At 40.7% G+C, this 20,744-nt stretch overlaps 1 protein-coding gene across 1 annotated transcript in view; it reads left to right on the top strand.

Moving 5' to 3' along the window:
• The first annotated feature begins 4,459 nt into the window (after positions 1-4,459).
• The window catches only part of LOC148011899 (sodium/pyruvate cotransporter BASS2, chloroplastic-like), a 37,120-nt gene continuing 20,835 nt past the window's right edge, over positions 4,460-20,744 (top strand). Inside the window, exons 1-7 of the mRNA XM_087670888.1 lie at positions 4,460-4,778; positions 4,871-4,958; positions 5,455-5,590; positions 5,723-5,764; positions 6,029-6,142; positions 6,331-6,393; positions 6,543-6,670. Of these exons, the coding sequence (XP_087527014.1) occupies positions 4,637-4,778; positions 4,871-4,958; positions 5,455-5,590; positions 5,723-5,764; positions 6,029-6,142; positions 6,331-6,393; positions 6,543-6,670 (713 nt within the window). The 5' untranslated portion in view covers positions 4,460-4,636. The remainder of the gene's footprint in view (positions 4,779-4,870; positions 4,959-5,454; positions 5,591-5,722; positions 5,765-6,028; positions 6,143-6,330; positions 6,394-6,542; positions 6,671-20,744) is intronic.

Genomic DNA, 20,744 nt, shown 5'->3' on the forward strand with positions numbered 1-20,744 from the left:
CAAGCAATAGAGTTTTTGGTCTTGTAAGCATGAGTATGTTGCATATCTTGCTAGGTGCTTAACTTAGGTAGAACCTTGTTCACATGGTACATTCGTGAAAGTTTGGCATCTTGCCCATTTGGAAACTCCTCTTCCTTAGGAGGTCATCCAGAGGAGGACACTATCTATATTAATCCATGGGTTGACACTTTGCTACCTTTTGTACTTTACATTGAGGGAAAATGGACACACCTAGACAATGCTCAAATAGGACAAAACACAAAAGGGATTATAAAATATAGACCTTTAGCCGTTGAGTTTTTCAATAGAAGTAGACAAGTTCAAAATACTAGAGGAGAGTGCATACAATCATAAGTCTTAAGCGGACCTTACTTGTGGTGCTCCAATGAATGAGAACCACCACATTGATGAATTGATGTATTGCAATGTCATAGATGTTCTTATAGAGTGGCTACTCCAACTACGATGAATTTTGTATGAGACAATGACATCTCCATGATGTGATGCATGGATAAGGTACTGAGAATAGAAATAGATATTCTAGACTTCTTCGTCACAATGATGAAATTTGAGATGAACATAAGTCAAGTTTTGTGATGCGATGAATTATAGATGAATCACATTTCATGTTCCTAACCACTAATCTTTTTAATTAAATGGGTATGTTTCTTGTACCAAATCAGTTTGAAGACACCCATCTCCATTGTGATTTTGTTTAGTTTACAATAGAAAATGGACCACTTCTCACTCTGTATGCATTGCAAAGAATAGTTACCTCCAATTGACTCTCACATACGTCAATATTTACATGTAAAAGGAAGTTTTGTTGCTGCAAATCAACCTATACACGTAGTGATTATAGATTAGTCAACCCACTAGTTTTGCTTCTTCTTTTTCACAAAAGAAGATCACAAATGATTCCATGAATTCAAATATCTTATGGCTTTTGTGTGTGAGTAATTGATCACCTTTTCCTTCAAATGGTAAGACATCCTCTCTTTTACACTATATTCTACTTGTTCTTTTATGCATAGACAACTTTTGACCTCTTTAGAACAATTGAAGGTAAACCTCTATTTAGAAGAACTTGAACATGCAACTCTTTATTGAGTTTTGTATAGGAGGCTTAACCATGCAAAGAGACGTATCTACAACCATGCAACAAATTGTCAAATGAATAAGCTAAGTTGAGAGCTAGGGGATGTAGTTTGAGGAACTTATTTTCTTTGCTACAACTACCAACTACATCAGTACAATTAGGTACAATTAGGTAGCCTTTCGAGAACTTGGTGTAAATTTCCAAGGTCTTCAAGAAGGACAAAGAATGCATTTGCATTGCTATAGCTATCAACCATATTGAAACAATTAGGTAGGCTTTCAAGAACTTATTGCAAATTTCCAACGTCTTCAAGAAGTTGAATTACAATTTTGATATTTTTTCAATTTAAGGTTTCCATCCCGTACTATCCATGAAATGGATCTTTCACTATGTGGCTTTATAATCTCTATGAGTAGCTACTATCATGAGAGCCAAGTCACATGCAAATAAAAGGACTTGCATGTTGCTCTAGCAAGTTTTTGTGTTGTGACACATGTAAGTTTACACTTACTATGGAGCCTAAGGCTACAAGGAGAGAGAACATTAGTAAGAAAAAACATGTGTTGCAAAAGGTGAGAGAAGCCTTAACATTTATGGGCCCAAACCAATAGGTATTAACCGTGTTTCTTGACTCTAATTAGTAGTAGGAGCACCCTCCTTTTTGAGGCTATATGCAATTCCTTAGAATACATTGGCTATGGGCTTTCGAGGTCATGCAAGTCCATGGCATTATATACATGTGCAAGTAAGTGCCTACTAAGTAGACTTGCTCAAAGCAATAAATGTGCATGTGTCTTAATTATTGTTAATAAAAGATTTTAGATTCTTACCATGTCACAACCACATAGCACCCCTCAACATTCAAGGAATTGCTGCACATGTGACCCTTCTTGGCGCTGTGTGTGTGTGCACATGCGCGCATGCATGTGCTTGAGTATTGGGTTGTAGGAAAAAACAAGGGCTTCTTAGCATGTGCATGCGCATGCACACATTAAGAAGCCCGTGCAAGTGTGTGTGTGCGTACAAGCATGTGTGTGCACACACACTCACTCATTCTCTCGTGCTGCAAGAAAAAATAAAAATTAATATATATATATATATATATATCTCTATCTCTCTCTCTCTCTCTCAACCTGAGTGTTAAAAAGGACAACCACTTATCAATGAGCTTGACTCAGGGCTACATGAAACCTATGGACTTCATCTATCCTCGCTATGTGCTTGTGAGAACATTAACTTGTATCATATTCAATTACACTTCACTGATGTGAAGACTCAAACAAAGCACCCCATACATAATAAATTTTGCAAGTTAAATCTAGAGTGCCCCACCTTGCTCAATTGGCTCAATATTAGCTCTAGCTTCTAGCTTGCTTTTCATGGAAGGAAGGAAGGAGAGACACAAAAGTCCATGACCATCATAAACTCTCTCCTACTAGTAAGACGACTGTCTCTGTCAACTTCAGTTAAGATCATCTATGAGAATTGTTGTGTTTGGGGCTATGGACACAACCACACAAGCTCTAAATAATAGAATGCAAGTCCACATTGAAAAAGCTCTAGAGAAGAAGAGGCAAGGTTAGTTTTGTGAAAGAGTTCTATGATGGCAAAAGTGACTTTTACATAAAACCTAGTTTAGACATACATCCAACTATGTTAATCAAACACCACAATCAAACATTTGATTTGTCTTTGCAAATGTAGTAAAAGAAAAGGGAGTTAAGAGACTTGAATGCATACCAATGCATTCATTAATTGATGTTCATGCCACCACCTTCATTAATCAATGTTCCTAGATTGAAAGGGGTTTGAGTATGAGAGTAGGCTAGAGAGGACGTTGCAAACTACGAATTCATGGGACTAAAGCTACAAATAGTAAAGGCATGGTAACAAGAGGATTACTAGGACTTTTGAGGATCTTTTACCCTTGCATGCATATTAATATGTGTTGCTATGACACATCATCACCCTCTATCTCATAATTGCAAGTTATATTCATGCACCTTTAGAGACATAAGAAGAGAATAAGCATAATGTGTAGAGTAAACAATAAGTATAGATAGTGCAAAGAACTAGGATTACTTAAGCAAATTTTATAGCTATGATATGAGCAGTCACTTACATAGGCGTCTTGATCATGAAATTCTTCTGAAATACTAGGTTGTTAAGGGTATGCGTAGTATGTAGATGATGATATAATTCTCACTAGCCACTCTTAGACTACTTGAGAGAGAGAGAGAGAGAGAGAGAGAGAGAGAGAGAGAGAGAGAGAGAGAGAGAGAGAGAGAGAGAGAGAGAGAGAGAGAGAGAGAGAGAGAGAGAGAGAGAGAGAGAGAGAGAGAGAGAGAGAGAGAGAGAGAGAGAGAGAGAGAGAGAGAGAGAGAGAGAGAGAGAGAGAGAGAGCACAACATGGGTTCCATCTAGGTTTGGCACATTGGTCAGCAAAGCTTGATGCATGCTCTTAGAATTATGGGCACATTCATGCTTTGCCTTGTCGTAGTTGGCCAAAATTTTGCTTTAGCATCCGGGCACATGTGCAGAAAGTAGAAGAGTTAAACAAGCTAGACAAATGTTCCTTTTTTATTTGGAGGTTACTAGAGCGAACCTATTGTTGCCTGAAGGCCTAACCCAATGGTGTTCGTCCAACACTAATAAACTATCAGATTGTTGTAGATCTGATAGCAAGGGGTCTCACTCCTCATTTTTTAGTACTCCCTACTTGATGGAATCCTCCATGTGCCTAGGCTAAGAGAGAGGAGGAGGAGGAGAAGAAGAAGGGAGAGAAGCGGGGGGGGGGATATAATCATGTTAGTAAAGGGGAGTCTTCCTTGGGTGGGAAACTCTTACGCACTCACTAGGACCTATCTTTATTGGCGTGTTGATTGCATCCAAGATGCAATCGTGGTGCCCAATCTACTAGTCTCATGCCTTGGGGTTTGCCACTAGATCATGAACCCTTTCTAGCCAAGAACGAGAGCATTCACCAAGAGGGTTTGGCCCGAGCATCACTTGTGCAGGAATTTTAATTGGGCAGCACAACTTTGGGTGCTCTGAAAGTGATAATTTATTCCCCAAAAATCTGCTCCGGCGTGCCATACGGTGTGTGAACTGGTTGGGACTTGGGAGCCATTTTCCTTGGTGGGAACATATCCCTATGAACTGGTAGCCTAAGGATTGAAAACATTATCCTGCACAGTAGCTAAGGTGAAACCAGGCGATTCAGATGTTTTCTACCATTCCCGAAACATTATCCTCATCAGCCAAAAAGTGAAAAACCCCACACATTTTCTCTTTTATGAAATGGGTTTTACACAAAAAAAACGGGCAAGGGAAAAAGAAAAAAGAAGTCCTCGCAAACACCGTAATTTTGTTTTGTCTTGTTTAGCCTTCTCTCCCTCTCCCTCTCTCCCTCTCTCTCTCTCTCCCTCCCTCTCTCGCGTTCGTCGGTAAGCCACACCACACAGAGAAGCACACACGCTGTTGTGCGTGCTATCATCTCTGTCTCTCTCTCTGCGTGTGCCAAGCTCGACAGCTCCCATGGCTTCCCGCATGCTCTCGGCTTCCCGTCCAGCCGCCTCCGCTTCCGCTTCCGCCTCCTCCATTTTCCCCTCTCCCACCTGTTCTCGGCATCCTTCCGCTTCTTCATCCAGCCTCGCTTTTGCATGCTCTCTTCCTTCAGGTAAACCTGCTTCCCACCTGGTGGACGTTTGTGTGGTAAGGGGCTCTCGTTTCTCAATTAACGACTCGCTTACGCTTCTCCCTTCCTTCCAGCATCTATCCGTTCCAGCCAGTTCGGAGATGGAAATAGGCCTCAGCTGCTCCCAGGATCCAATGCCAACCTTCCATCGCTTACAACAAGGTGCGTGGTGTAACATTTTTCAGCCTCATTGCGTGCCTATGTTGCTATCTCGTCACTCGTGCATTATTTCTTTTGCAACTGTCTGTAAGAACACGGATGCATTTCCATTTGCAATTTTCGTTTGCCGAGTTCAACAATTGATATGTCTTGATTCTTATTTCTCAGGTCTTTAGTCAAATGAAATTGAATAGTAGTTTCCGGTAATACTAGTTTTCGCTGATGTTTTCTGTCCCAGTAATCATGTTGAAAATACCCTTCTAGTTAACAGAATTTCATGTTCAAATTCGCATTTTTTCTGTTACTTTTGTAGCTCGTATGGTCTTAAGTAGATGCGGGCACTATGTTCAAGGTTCAAGGAGTCTCTCTGTGTTTACAACTTTAAGGAACCTGTGATCTAGGAGATGACATCCGTGGGGACTAGAGTTTAAAGTTGATCGGGACATCATTCAAGAAGCGGGCATTTGATGAATCAAATTTTGATCTATTTTTGTTCCAGAAGCAAGGGATTCATTTGCAAGGCGGAAGCAAATGCTCTGGGGGAACCTGGAGGCACTCCTAGTCCAGTTGCCTCTAGCAGTGTTAGTCAATTTGAGAAAGTAGTGGAACTGCTAACTACAATGTTTCCTCTTTGGGTAATACTTGGTTTCGATTTTGCAAATGAGATTAGCAATGTCTGTCTAAGAGTGCATTTATTTGACTGGTGTAAGGATTGACAGGTAATAGGAAAGAATGTGCTAAGCAGTGACCATCCTTTGTAAATACAGGTGATTTTGGGGACCATAATTGGCATCTACAAGCCTTCTGCTGTAAGTGTCCTGGACTTTCTTTAGGATCTCTAAGATTGCACCATGCACAATCTGTGTTGAGACATATCACTACATGCCTCTTAAATGACATTGCCAATGTCTAAAGTACTAAAATCTGGTTGTGTCATTCTTTATTCTTTATTACTCATTATTTGAAGTACTATCTAGTTATGACTGTCTGCACATTAAGTTTTTCCCCCCCCCCCGATGATTTGGAGAGCAGTGATGTCTACAAAGAGAATCATTCCAATGGTTTAATTGCAGGTAACTTGGCTAGAAACTGATTTGTTTACAGTGAGCTTGGGGTTTCTAATGCTCTCCATGGGCCTGACCCTCACATTTGATGATTTCAGAAGATGCTTACGGAATCCATGGACGGTGAGAGCTGACACTTGTAGAAATGATCTGTATACATTATAGTTCTTTTGTTCTTTTTGTAATATGTATGCATGTCAGTTAATGTTTCTTTGAATTGTGGTTTGTGCCCATATCACGATCAATGTCCATGTTAAGTTTCTTTTGTTTCCTGTCGTCCACTGTATCAAATTTCTTAAACTTTCTCGCAGGTAGGAGTGGGCTTTCTTGCACAGTATTTTGTCAAGCCTTTGCTCGGGTTTTTCATTGCTTTGGTATGAATTTTTTCCTCCATCCTGATTTTCATGTTGTGTACATTGTCCCTTTCTAGTGAGGTGTTTAAATTATGTTGCACATACTCCCTGGCTGGTTTAGTGATATCTAAAGACCTCTGATTTGTGTGTAAAATTTATTACATTGGCAGTCTTTGAAGCTCTCTGCACCTCTTGCTACTGGTCTGATCCTGGTTTCATGCTGCCCTGGAGGCCAAGCTTCTAATGTGGCAACCTATATTTCCAAAGGCAATGTGGCATTGTCTGTACTCATGACAACGTAAGTGTCTGACATCATGGTATCTAAAATCTTTTATCAGCACCAATGTAGCTATTGCATTGGCCCTAAGCTCCTGGTAATGTGGCGATGGGAAAGACAATCCAATTATGTTCAGTTTGCTTTTACCAGATTTTGTTCAGCTGATTTGGTAGTCTTTTGAAGCTCTATCTGTTGGCAAGTTTCAATTCACGTTCATTGATGCAGTACTGTGTTTGGCGATTACGCATTTGTGCACAATCCCAGTGCAACACGGCAAAATTATTGGATGTTTAAACTTTTTCCCAATCTGCAACACAACAAAATTCATGTTGGATGTTTTTCCCAATCTAAGCTTCAAAATACGAGATCAAATGTGTTGTGGATACACTCGATCTTGCAGCACCAGATGGCCCGATGTGAGCGATCAAGCTTTTCTTTCTTTGGGAGATGGGAAATGATGAGCACATGTCACAGGTGGTGCCATGATGGCGATGCGTAGAATGGAGGACATGGACAATGAAGAAAGATGGGAAAGGTGAAGGGATGGTGGATGGGAAGGAGGCAAGTTATAGTCCACATCTTGAGTGCCATCATGAGATTTGGGGCCTTTGCATTGATCCTCATGATCTACATGATCAAGGTTTTTGTGATGATCCTCCTCTTCTCGGTGCTCTTCGCCCTCAGGTCATGATGGTAGAAATGCCAATGAAGAAAGATGGGAAAGGTGAAGGGATGGTGGATGGGAAGGAGGCAAGTTATAGTCCACATCTTGAGTGCCATCATGAGATTTGGGGCCTTTGCATTGATCCTCATGATCTACATGATCAAGGTTTTTGTGATGATCCTCCTCTTCTTGGTGCTCTTCGCCCTCAGGTCATGATGGTAGAAATGCTGTTCTCCACAGTCTTGATTATTGCTTTGGCAGTTCTCATGGTCGTTGTTGGAGTCCCTCTCTGTCTGATCCTGCCTATCATACTAGTCTGCCGTGTGTATGCTTCAGAGAACCTGCAAAAAAGTGAGGAAAGATGCTACTTTTTCCTTGGAACTGCTTCCCAGAGTGGTTGGCGCTCTGCTCACTCCTGTGTTATGAGTTCAGTGGCCTCTGTAGGGCAAAGATGACCTGCTGTTGACACAGAGGGCCGAGTGTTAGGGTCAGCAAGGCTGAATGACTGAAGTGCTGGAGAGGTAGACTACAGTTGAAAAGGATGCTGCAGGCGTCATCTTGGAGAGAGGACTGCTGAAGGCTCCGTTTTAGGTAAACGACTGCTCTAGGCTGGAGGACAACCTGCTGCAAATGGAGAACACCTTTAGAATGGTGATGCCAGCTGTTTGAGGGAGTTGCAACAGTTGAAAGGGGTCCAGAAATAGGTGTCTGCTGCACGGTGTGGAAACACAGCAAATCAGGTGAAAAATTGCTTCGTGTAGAGGGGCTCTCCAACACTTTGTTTGGGGATAATTCCATGTAAGAGTGCAATAGAAGCATGAATATGGAGAGATGAGAAGAGCAGATGAAACATGAAAGAAACATGAGAACACTGTTTTGAACACTGGTACATGGCTGCACACAATTAGTCCTTGCACACTGTAGAGGTGCGGTAGTGAGGCTTTGGATTGATGACAGATCTGATGGAGGAAAAGAGAGAGAATGACTGGTTGGAATGATGATTTGATGAATGTGATGGATGTGATTGTTGAATGTTGGAGGCATGGGTGTGGATTGCCTATATATAGGCAAAGGACCAAGAACAGGCCGACTTGATGCCAAAAATATGGCACCTACTGAAAATGACTGCCTTGTTGCTCATGTGGCCGAAAAAAAAAAAAAAAACACTAAAAGATCAATGTGCCGTGTGAAGAAAACCGTGGAGTAGTTGCTAGGGTTTGCACTAAGGAAACATGGAGTGTACGACCATGATAGAAACACAATAATCAGATATAGGCGTGCAAAACTCAAACCTAAAAAGTAAATCTGAAAACTCACACACAAAAACAGAAATAAGCAAAAGGAGAGACAAAGAACACAACTCTAAAGTGAATGAAAACTGTAAGTGAATGAAGAGTGTATAGAGTGCCCAAGGGCAAAGTAGTAGTGTTAGAAAGTGATGTCCACTGGAGATGGATCCTAGGTATTGTAATCACTAGTGAGAGATGATAGAGTGCTGAATAATGAAAGGCAGCAGGTTGGTACGCAAAACACAACAGCTAGAGGCTGAAATCTGATATACACAGTAATGTACCACTAGAGAATGCTGAAAATTGATCACCTGAGGTAGAGAAATGTTAGGAGACAATAGGAGAGGTGTTTGTTGATGAGGTGGCTTGTTGGACCGCAAAACACATACTGGTGAGAGAGACGGCAGGAGATTCCACTGGAGATGGATCCTAGGTATTGTAATCACTAGTGAGAGATGATAGAGTGCTGAATAATGAAAGGCAGCAGGTTAGTACGCAAAACACAACAGCTAGAGGCTGAAATCTGATATACACAGTAATGTACCACTAGAGAATGCTGAAAATTGATCACCTGAGGTAGAGAAATGTTAGGAGACAATAGGAGAGGTGTTTGTTGATGAGGTGGCTTGTTGGACCGCAAAACACAGGTACTGCAGCAATTACTGGTGAGAGAGACGGCAGGAGATTGTCGCTTGGTACCAGATGTTGAAAAGCCACAATGATGCCACAGATGGAGACCCAAGGCAGAGAACTGTTAGGAGACAATAGGAGAGGTGTTTGTTGATGTAGGTGACTTGTTGGACCGCAAAAACGCAGGTACTGCAGCAATTACTTGGTGAGAGAGACGGTAGGAGATTGTCGCTTGGTACTAGATGCTGAAAAGCCACAGCGATGGCGCAGATGGAGACCTTCAAATAGCAGGGCGATGGCTGGAAATAGGCTGCCTAGGGTTGGATAGTGATGGGTTGCAATCGGTGATGGCAAGACAGGAGATGGTAGGTGGTTGATGGCCGAAATCTGCATGGTAGAGTCAGAAATCTGCACAAAAGAATGAAGATTGAATGCATATAGCTTGTCTATTTATAGATGTGAGTGGACCCTCTCAAATTAGGGTTTCACAAAAACTTTTGAACCGTGTGTTGTTTTTGCATTTTTCAATAAGCAAGCATGTTTTGGGAGGCTACGTAGCATGCAATGTATTTTTAAGCTCAACACCTTCTCTCAAGCCCAATATACAAGGCTAGAAAGGAAGGACAATTGAGGTTTGCCCAGGGTGGTCCACTGAAAAGCAGCTAGGGTATCGGACAAAGGGTGCATGGTGGCTGCCCAATGGACTAATAAGATGTTTTTGTTTCCAACACTAGCTCCAAGGCTCTAGCTGGGCTCCTACACTCTCCAAACAACCCCCATAGCCTTGTAGCCAGGAGCATCTGGATGCTATGAAATGATTTATCTAATGAATGCATTTGTAGACATGAGTTTCAAACTGTAGTTTAACGTACTGTCCATCTTGACTCTAAGCAGAGGGAGTATCCCATACATATAGGTGACTGCCACCTTGTTATACATACAAATAGAGCATCCTCTTAGCTAATTGCTGTGGCTCCTATGGCTCTCCTACACCCCAAGGATTGGCCCCAGGATGCGCCTCTCAAACATAAAGAACAATTGTGACAAAATTCCCTCATGATGTATATAACGATCCAAGAACATTTTAGCCTTACATAACATCTTTCCAAAGATCACCGTGCTACCCTATAGCAAAGAAACCTCACACACATAGCATTGGTCACAACTAGGGATATAGATGTTATGCATCTAGGAGTTTTTCTTTAGATACCATGCTTAAATGCAAATGCAACGTGTATGACTCATTGTGCTTAAACAAATTTTACTCTAAATCAGCTAAGTGTTATGCGAAAACAATCTTTCCATGATTTCTTTTCTCTAACGTTATGTTGCGTTGCAAAGGGACAATACTGGGCTAACCCATGCTACTATTTTTCTTCAAACTTAAATAAACCGAAGTCTAAATGCCATGATATGCAATTAAATCAAAACTTATGCAAATCTTATTTCTTTTCAGTCTTTTTTTTCCTAGCGCTTAGGTTTTGCTTTTGTATATAGGTGTAAAAATGTTGTCATCATTTTTGTATGAATATGTAATAAATACGCACTTTTTACACATAAATGGAGGTAGGCTGAGGCAAATCCTCATGCCCTACCCTCATTATACATCTATTTACACACTTAATGCTTAATAATTTTTAGCACATTAAAACTGATTTTTTTCTATTTTTTCCCTTCAAAGAAACTATTTTTTATTTTTTTTTCATTGATTTGAATATAAAATATCATTTTTTTAAATTTTCTAATTTATGTGACTAGTATGGACCGTGATCTATCAACTTATGAATTATTATTCCATGTGAATAACATCGAATTTCCAAAACCTAACAAAATTTTCATTTTTGTATTGAATCTTGTAGCTCGGGTTTTGTAGTTTTAATCTTTTTTACGTAAATGATTGAAAGTGATTGAGTTTTTAACGATTTTAGACATTGGCAAATATATCTCAAGCATTTTCAACAAATTTTCATGATAGACACAAGAGATACAATATTATACATAATAAAGTGACACGCTAAATCCTGCACATGTAACGCATCGTATTTCGAAAAACGGAGCCCCTGACGCCATTACACAGCTGTTGATGTTGACCTTCATATTTCCTTGCTCTATTCTTTGCATCTTGCCATGATCAGGTATCCATTTTCCCTCATCCTCTTAGTTGATACGAATAGCAATTATGGTGAGAGAGAGACTAGATTTTGGTCTTTTCATTTAGTGTATCATTTCAAAGCTTCCTAGTTTTCACTAACCACCAACTTACCAATTATACGGCTCATCATTTCGGGCCAAACAAAGGGGTGAATGGCCTCGGATTTGCAATCCGACTAGATGGGCGACTTCTTAGTATTGGAAACTATTATCTTGGTCTCCGTTACTTGCTTTCCGGTTTCTAGAACAAGTAGCTGCTTTTATCACCTAACCTTGTGGCCATTAAATGGGGGGTTAAACGGACTCGAATTGATGAACGGACACTTGTGTTAGATTCTCAGCATCGAAATACATATAGAAAAATTCCAACTTCTCAATTTGTGATCAACACACTTTTTTGCCAAAACGGCTTCTTTTATAGCTCTCGGACTACTTTTGTGCTTTTAAATCTTGTCTTAAAATGAGCTCTCATTAGCAACCATGGGATAGGGCGACTTAGCCTGTCAAACCCAGGAACTGATCTATATATATATATACGAAACATAAATAGCATCAAGCTTCTCCAAATAATATACATAACATAGTTTAACATAGCTCTCACTCTATCCCTTGACAAAATCAAGGTATGAATTCTACGAGAGATAGACCAAGCATAATCTAACAAAGAAGTCAAAAGCTAGGTGCTAACTAATTGCTCCAACTTAATCTGGCTAAAAGAACTACCAAAGGAGTCATCCCAAGTGATAGTCTAATCCGCCTACTTGACTTAGGACAATTGAACCAAGAACTCCTACTAGATGAGTACTCCTATAGCTTGTTTCATTTATATATTTTATTCGTTTATCTCAGTCTCTATTCTTTGTCATTTTGTACTCAGATGTGTAAAAAAGAGCGAGCTGAGCTGTGTTCCTTGCAAATCCACTAAAAGAGTTGTAGAGCCATTCTTTCCTATACAAACAATCTTATAAGGGCCATCCCACTTGGGTTGTAACTTGCCTGGGAATAGCTCACGATGGGCATCATAATATAGGACCAATTGACCGTTAGCAAATTTATATCTTAGCATGAAGGTCGTGAAGTGCTTTCATCTGCTTCTTCTCTACTTCCTAATGTAACAAGGCTTGTAATCTAATCTCATCAAGATGTGCAAGGAAAGTGAACCTTTCTTGCAATGCTTCCTCTTCACCCAGAGCATGGTTTATAGTGAACTTTATTGTAGGCAGCTTAATCTCCAAAGGTAAAACACACTCTTCTCCATATTCTAATTTGAAGGGGGTGTGGCTTGTACCACTTTTAAATTTCGTATTATAAGCCTAAATAGCCATATACAACTTTTTATCCCAATCATGCTTACCTTCGGATACCATCTTAGATAAAATTTCCACAAACTGTTTATTAATACTCTCTACTTGCCCATTCGCTTGGGGGTTGTAAGGCGTGGTCTTATTGTGTTTGATCTTTAAAGCCTCAATTACTTTATTCAATAAATGTGTCCCTTGGTCAGACACAAGCTCTTTAGGTGGATCAAAATGGCAAACAATTTGCTCCAAAATAAAACTAGTCGTCTCCTTGGCATTATCCTTCATTGTAGTGTGGGTTTCAGACCACTTCGTAAAATAGTTGGTCACCACAATGATATAATGCTTTCGTGTAGTAGACAAAGGATGCACAGGTTCAACAAAGTCAATGCCCCACTTCTCAAAGGGCAAGGTCACTAGAATGGGATTTAGCATTCTTATGATTTTTCCTAGTATCGCGTCTCTAATAGATATCGCAGCCCTTAACATATGCAAAAGCATCTTGGAAATCCGTCAACCACCAATAGCTAGTACATAAAGCTTTCTGGGCGGTAAGCTATCTAGCAAAATGATCCTCACATGTTGAATCTTGGCATTTCTCTAAAATGAATGGTACCTCATCAGGCACCATGCAACAATGATACACCTCATTCAATCCCGTTTTGTGCAAGACACCAGTTGTAATGGAAGAGCGAAGTGCTTGTTGCTTAATCTTCCTTTTCTCAGATTTGGAAAGAGTTTCTGTTGGTTGCTTGTGGATAGATAATGTGTAATAGATGCATACCATGGTGGGATTAAGGATGCATTAATCTTGCATAGATCCTTGCAGTCACTAATATCAGGCCACTCTTCCTTAGGCTCACTAAAATCTACTAAACATTTAACAATTCCTTGTAATTTTGGTGGCTTACTTTAAATCTCATAGTCAAAATCTTGAAAGAGATTAACCACTTGGCTAGGTGATCAGGGGGTTGAAGCTTGTTTAACAATAAGTGCAGACCTTTAGCCTTGGTGAAAACACCACCTTCTTATAAAGAATGTAATATCTAAACTTCTTGGTGGCGAACACCATAGCCAAACATACTTTTTCTAAATAACTATAACAAAGCTTTGAAATGCTTGATTTTAGGCTTGCAAAAGCAATCGGATGATAAAGCTGCATCTCGCAAATCTGTGATAGACAACAATGGATACTACGCCTTGTTGCAGTTGTAAATATATAGAAAACCTCACTTTTTATAGAGCTTTTAACATTGGCATTTTGGATAATTCCATCTTAACATCTTCAAATGCCACTGCATATGGTTTAGTGCATTCAAAAACATGGCTGTGCGCCAAGAGATTCGTCAAAGGTAATGAGCGCTCGACCAATGCATTAATGAATTGACGATAATAGCCCATAAACGAAACAAATCTGTGAATCTACCTATAGCTAGTGGGTGGGTTCATGGCCACAATTATTGCTACTTTCTCAGGATCAGTGGCAATGCTAGCCGCACTCACAATATGACCCAACAATAAGGCATAAGGAGCTGTGAATATACACTTCCGAGGATATAATGCTATGTAGTACTCATGACAACGCTCAAAGCACTTATGTAGAATGATGAGTTGTTCATCATAGATCGTGATAGCCGCCTCCAAATCATCTATTAAAACCTTAAGTTCTTTAGAGGAGCTATCGGCAAACATCTTGTTAGTTGTTCTTTACCAAGACTTGGGAGCATTGCATAGACCAAAAGCCATGACCTGTTACACAAAGGTATCGAAGATTATAATGAATGCCATTTTCAACTTATCCTTCTCAGCTATGGCCATTTGATTATAGCCTGCAAAGCAATCCATGAAGGAGTACATTTCTTGCCTTCCAACTGATCTAAAATCTAGTCTGTAAAGGGCAGAGGGTAGTAGTCCTTTACTGTTTGTTTGCTTATTCAGCTCCTTAACATCTATGCATAAGTGGATTTGATTGTTGTTCTTCTTCCTTACCACGACCGGTGAGTACCATTCAGTGTGTTCAACATGAAAGAGCAGACTTGCCTTGCTTAAATGCATCAATTGCTCAAAAAGAGACTCTCTTAGCTCAAAAGGCATTCATCTAACCTTTTGCCTTATTGGCTTACTCCCTTCTTTCAATGGCATTGTGTGCATGGCAATAGTAAGGGGTAATGTCTTTCAATTCATCATAGCTTCATGCAAATATATCCCTAAACTCCTGTAGGAGCGATACATAGTTTGCATGCTCGTCATCAAATAATATAATACCGAGTTTGGTTGGATTGGGATTATTAGGAGTTCCAAGATCCCACTCTATTACATCTGCATCACGTATTCTTTTGTTTCTATCGGCTCATTCAAACACACTTGATAGACCTCCTCCATTGTGGAACCCTCATTAGACTTACAAGAGCTTGAAGTGCCAGTGACAAAGGTGCCCTCAAGTGCCTCCCATTCTAAAGTGGGAGGTGTTTCCCTTTCATTCAGTGCATGCTCAGGGTAAACACCCAAAATTGTTCCCCTTGACACTGGCCTAAAGATTAATTGACCAGTTGGGATGTCTACTAAACAATCAGAGCATACTATCCATAGCCGTCCCAGCAACAACTGATAGTTTGTCCTCCTAGCAAGTCGGATAATACGGAAGTCAAGAATACACTCAATATGTGCTACTGTTACATGTACTTGAGAGACTATTCCTTTTGGCTGTCTTAAACTGTCATCAACCATCTTTAGGATAGTTGTAACATCATTCTGAATGAGTAAACTAAGCCTCTCCAGTAAGTTCATACTCATGATGTTTATGGACGAGCCTTGGTCTACCACAACACTTTCTATCAAGATGCCATCAACATTTGCTTGAACATAGGGTAGTGTTTCTCCACATGTTCTCATCATTTGTTGCCCACTCAATTGATACCTGCAAGTTCTACAACATAACCTGTTCATAGATTTTTCTTGAACTCCTTGCAAATGTTAGGTGACAACTCTATTAATTGTAGCAAGTTCACATCTGGCTTGACTTTACATAGGGCATTCGCTAGATCAAACTTAGAGAAGTTTGCAACAACCTTGTTTTCTTGCCACACCATTCTCTCTTTCAGCTTTCTGACATCCTTAATAACCTTCTTCACTTGTGACTTATACTTGCTCTTAACCATGGGCTTTTCTAAAACATATTGAGATTTAAGAGGACCCACCTAGATATTGACATTTGCAATCTTCTTGTCAACCATGATAGGCTTAGGGATAGCTTTGCTTGTACTAGGTTCATCATTTTGAACCTCTTTCATTTTTTGGCTCTTAGTGACCACTCTTACATTGTTAGAGGTTGTGTTTCCATCAATTGGAAGCGCCTCTACTAGAGTAATCCCACTAGGCGCTTTCTCTAGGGTGGCTTTTCCCCTTTGCAAAATTTGCTCAGGACCCTTTCCTCGAGGATTCACATAATTTGAACGATGATTCAGTGGCTCGGGTTGTTGACTACCTTGCTAGAGTGAACTAACTCTATTCCAGCATGTATTGGCCATATGTTCTGACTTCCCACATATATTGCACTTCACATGAGGGCAATTCTGCAAGAGGTGCTGACCACCACACCACTTACAATTATATCTTGATGGACCACTCTCATAGGGCATCGACTTCCTATTAAGTTTTGCTACTTCTTTAGGAAGTTTACGTCTGCGGCGGCTATTTGTTTATGCTATTCAGTTATCATGTCAGTATAATGCTTCATCATGTCCTTGACTTTCCCAAGAACATTTGATGCACTAGACTTATAATTGTAATCATCCGCTTGGCATTCCAATGGCTTAACCACTTGGTTAGATATTGGTGGCTGACTAGTTGACACTACATTGGGATTCATCATTTGTCTTTTGCTATTTAACGGGCCCATTTGGCTAACCATTGGCATAGTAGCATTAGGAGGAGTTGGCAGCATAGGTATATTTTGTGTGACGCCTCCTCTTGCATTAGGGTTTGTTATGGGTGGACTTATCGTACCACCACTAGCTGTAGGTAATGGCAAATTTTTGTCAGGACCTAGACTTCAATAGAGATTTGCCCTAGATACATAGGTCGCTTGTAAATGCAATTCTATCTTCTCCGCTCATGTAATGGAAGTATCTATATTAGCGAGAAGAACATTGCTCAACTGCACTCGGATGTTGAAATCCAATCCATGCAGAAGTTATTGTAGTTGAGCAACATGTGGAATGGGAATAGAGGCTTGCAATTTGTAGTACACCTCCTTCAATTTCTTGGTATAAGCTTGAGGATTTTCATGAGGCTCAACGTGTTACATTCAAAATATGTAGTCAATATTGACCTCCTCTCTCAGGCACAAACTCTCTTTGGAAGACCACATAAAATAGATTTTTCATAGTTATGGTTTCGGCTTCCAAGCCATGATACCACACTGTAGCTTTTCCTTTCAAAGTCATATTGAAGAACATCATAAGATGTCCTTTGTTCTGGATCGGGCAATTAAACATTAACTTTTAGAACTCACTAATGTGGAGTTCCGCATCCTCCTTTGCTAAACCCTTGAAAATGAGTAGGGGAAAACTAAGCGTTGGCAAATTCGTCATTTCTACATGTATCACAATTGGTTGTGCCATCATAATGACTAGGTTTGCTCTAGGAGTTTGTATCGGGGGGCGGGGGTATACTCCCACTCGGAGTAGATTGACTTTTTGGAGAAATGGAAACGCTAAAGCTTCCTTCTCCCCCTGACGGACCAATCGAGATATTAATTGGGTCAATAAGATCTCTCACTCTTAGTGATATCAGATTGCTGTACTTCGGAGAATAACTCCTAAGGATCTCTGCTCTTTGTCTAGCCCTTTTAGCTCTTTCTCGGCGTTGGCTTGACGCTTTCTATCAAGATATATTGGATCTATCTCGACACTTTTTGGGATATACTAACTAACTAGGTCCCTATTAGCTAAGGTTCGAAAATTGCTACTTATTAGTGGCTCTCGGCAAAATGCTACTTATTAGTGGCTCTCGGTACCATTTTTTACGATAGACACAAGAGATACAACATAATATGTAATAAATCGGTACTTACGCAAAATTCTGCATACGTGACGCATCATATTCTGAAAAACGGAGCTGTTGAAGCCATTACACAACCGCTGACCTCACCTTCGTACTTTTTTGCTCCATTCCTTGCATCTTACTACGATTCGGCACCCATTTTCCCTCATCCTTTTAGCTTATATGAAAAGCAATTATGGTGAAAGAGAAAGAGGAGAGAGAAAGATTGGATTTTGATCTTTTCATTCAATGCATCATTTCTCGCGTTTGTTGCAGCGATCGGAGGCAAAAAATTGTAGGAATCCATGGCCTAGGCTATTCCTTATGATTTGATCAGGTGGAAAAATCACATTTTTGGGGCCATGAAGAGGTGTGCCGAAAAATGCGTCCCCCCTCCAATCACGTTTAGTTTTTGAGATTTGAAGCTTACTAATCCTCATTAACCACCAACTTGCCAATTATCCGGTTCATTTGCTTCGTGTTTGTGCTGTTGATAAGTGGTTTTTCCTCTCGAGGTGGCCCTCGCGACATCTCTTGATGCTATCATAGTGGTAGCTTCTCCCTAGCTCCTCTAGCTGGGTTGCTTCACATCCACATCCTTCTTCATGGTTCTTGGCACCACACAAAGATTGACATTAGATTCTTCTTCCTTCTTCGGCATTGACATCCATGGTTGAGAGGGGTTTCCCACCCTTTCTTGGTAGTCTATGGGTTTCGGCATTTGTCTTCGACATGGGCCTCCCTTCCCTATTTTACCTACCCTTTGCATTGCATGATCATCTTCATTGTTGTAAAAAGGCACTTGGGCAAGTAAACAATTTCCCCACAAGGAACACTGTCCAAGTGGTACCTTGCTACATGTGCATTCTCAACATGTAGCATACTCTTTGCATCTCAGTGTGTAGAGTATCCTTAAGTGGATCCTGAGTTGTTTCCATTGGCGGTTCTTTGACCTCCTTACCACCACACTTACATACTTTTCCACCCTTTTCCTTGTTGTCGATACCCACGATTGGTTGGGTTAGCTTCCTTGTTTTGTTATGTGTTGGATCTACCCATCCCTTTTCATTCTTCCCTTCGGGCATAGTTACTTGACATGCCACAAATCATATCTTCTTTAAAAAAGAAAAAAACAAAATTAGAAAAAAAGTAGTTCCGTCTGCCTTTGCATGTCCCTGATTGGCCACAGGTGATCACTTGGGCTCCCTTAGTAAGATAACCATCACCTTTGTATTCTCAGTAGGCCACTGAGAAGCTGATGTGTATCCTTTGACTAATGCCATGGTTGCTTTGGGGTGGGATGCCTTGGTGTAAAAATGGGCTTGAGCTTTTCTTCCAGTCCTTTCTTGGTTCTAATTTTGGGCATGAGAGGGGGTGTTGAGCTAAAATGCATTACAAACTGTGTTGGGAAGTTGTTGGGGAATAAAGGGCCATTTTGGCTTTTATATGTGCACGGGTGTGAACACACCCTTAGCACATTTGTACATTCATATATATCTATCTAAAACCTAAAGAGGTACAACACTAGTCTCTTGTACCGAAGAACATTGTGCATCTCTCTTTGACTCTCTCTCTCTACTCTGCACTCACACACTCTCTCTCTACTCTGCACTCACACACTCTCTCTCTCTGCTGTGAGAAAGCATTGCGTGTCTTGATCCTCGTGCTCTCTGTCATAACAAACTGGTATCAGAGTAGGCAAGGAGTGCACACTTCTCAAGGCGTAGTCACGCTTGAGCTGGGTGAGCAGGCGACTACCAAGCGAACAGTTGGCGGGTTGAAGAGCAGGCAATGGGCTGGCAAGCGGGTGCAGATTCGACAATTGGTGGCCTGTTGAACAATTGTGATGGCTAGGTGAGCAGGCGACGTTGGCGGTAGGTCGACGTGATCAAGAGGACGGGCTGCACGGGCTGGACAGGTCAGCCGTGACCAAGCCGGCAGCATGCGGTAGGTCAACGCCGTCATGGCGTTACTATTTGACGGACATTTTTCACCATTTTTTAAATTTTCTAAAATCTGTTTTCCTCCCACTGACCAGATGTTCGCGCAACTTTTATGCAGAATTTGACAATCTGACTGAGAAATTGCAGGAATTTGTGACATTTTGCCTCCGACATTTGGGGCCCTCTGACATTTGGGGCTTTTCATGTACGTGCAAGAATTGGGCTGAAATTTACCCAATTTCTTGACATTGATGCACATTGGATCCCGTGCAATTTGGGGCTTTTGCTGTTTGGGCGAAGTTTGTGCATTGTTTGGTCATTTTATGTACATGCGGGTTTAATTCCATGCAATTTGGACACCTAGCACTTGGAAAAATTTGGGGGTTTTGCTGAAATTGCTCTATTTTGGCAAAATTGGCCTATTCTATGCATGTTAGACACAGTGCAGATGTATGGTTGATGCTTTGAGAACAAAAATTTTGGGGCTTTTGACAGTGCGTGTCAAATTTTGTGCCCGTGGGTGCATGTACAACAGAAATTGCAGCTAAAATTTGGGACTTCTCATGTAATGTGATGTGTTTGTCCTTGGAACAACTGTAATCAGTTGTGGAATGCTGTAGCACAAGGTTTAGTGCTTCTCAAAATTTATTTGCTGATCTGAAATTTCTACTTTCATGTGGTTATTTATTGCTGGTTGGTACTTGTTTGTACCTTGGTCACTTGTGTGACAGTTTGGGCCTGCATTTGCTGAATTTTTTGGTCACATTTGGACTGAAAGTCATGGAGGGCAGCAGTGATAGCAGTCATCTCATGCACATTAAGAAGCTTGAAGGAGCACATAACTTTGCAGTCTGGCAAAAAAATAGTGCTATAACATCCTGTTGCAGAAGAAGTAGGCAAAGCTGATTAAGACCAAAGGGTTTGCCCGCAGATATGGAACAGAAAGATTGGGATGAGTTAAACGAGCTTGCATGCTCAACCATCGAGCTATCAATTTCTGATGCCTTGCTGTTTAACATTGAAGGTTTGGATTCTGCCTATGCTATTTGGACTCGATTGGAAGAACTGTAGGCCTAG

This window comes from Lygodium microphyllum, chromosome 28, assembly GCF_053477565.2.
Source record: "Lygodium microphyllum isolate KBCC chromosome 28, Lygodium_microphyllum_v1.1.10, whole genome shotgun sequence".
Taxonomy (NCBI): domain Eukaryota; kingdom Viridiplantae; phylum Streptophyta; class Polypodiopsida; order Schizaeales; family Lygodiaceae; genus Lygodium; species Lygodium microphyllum.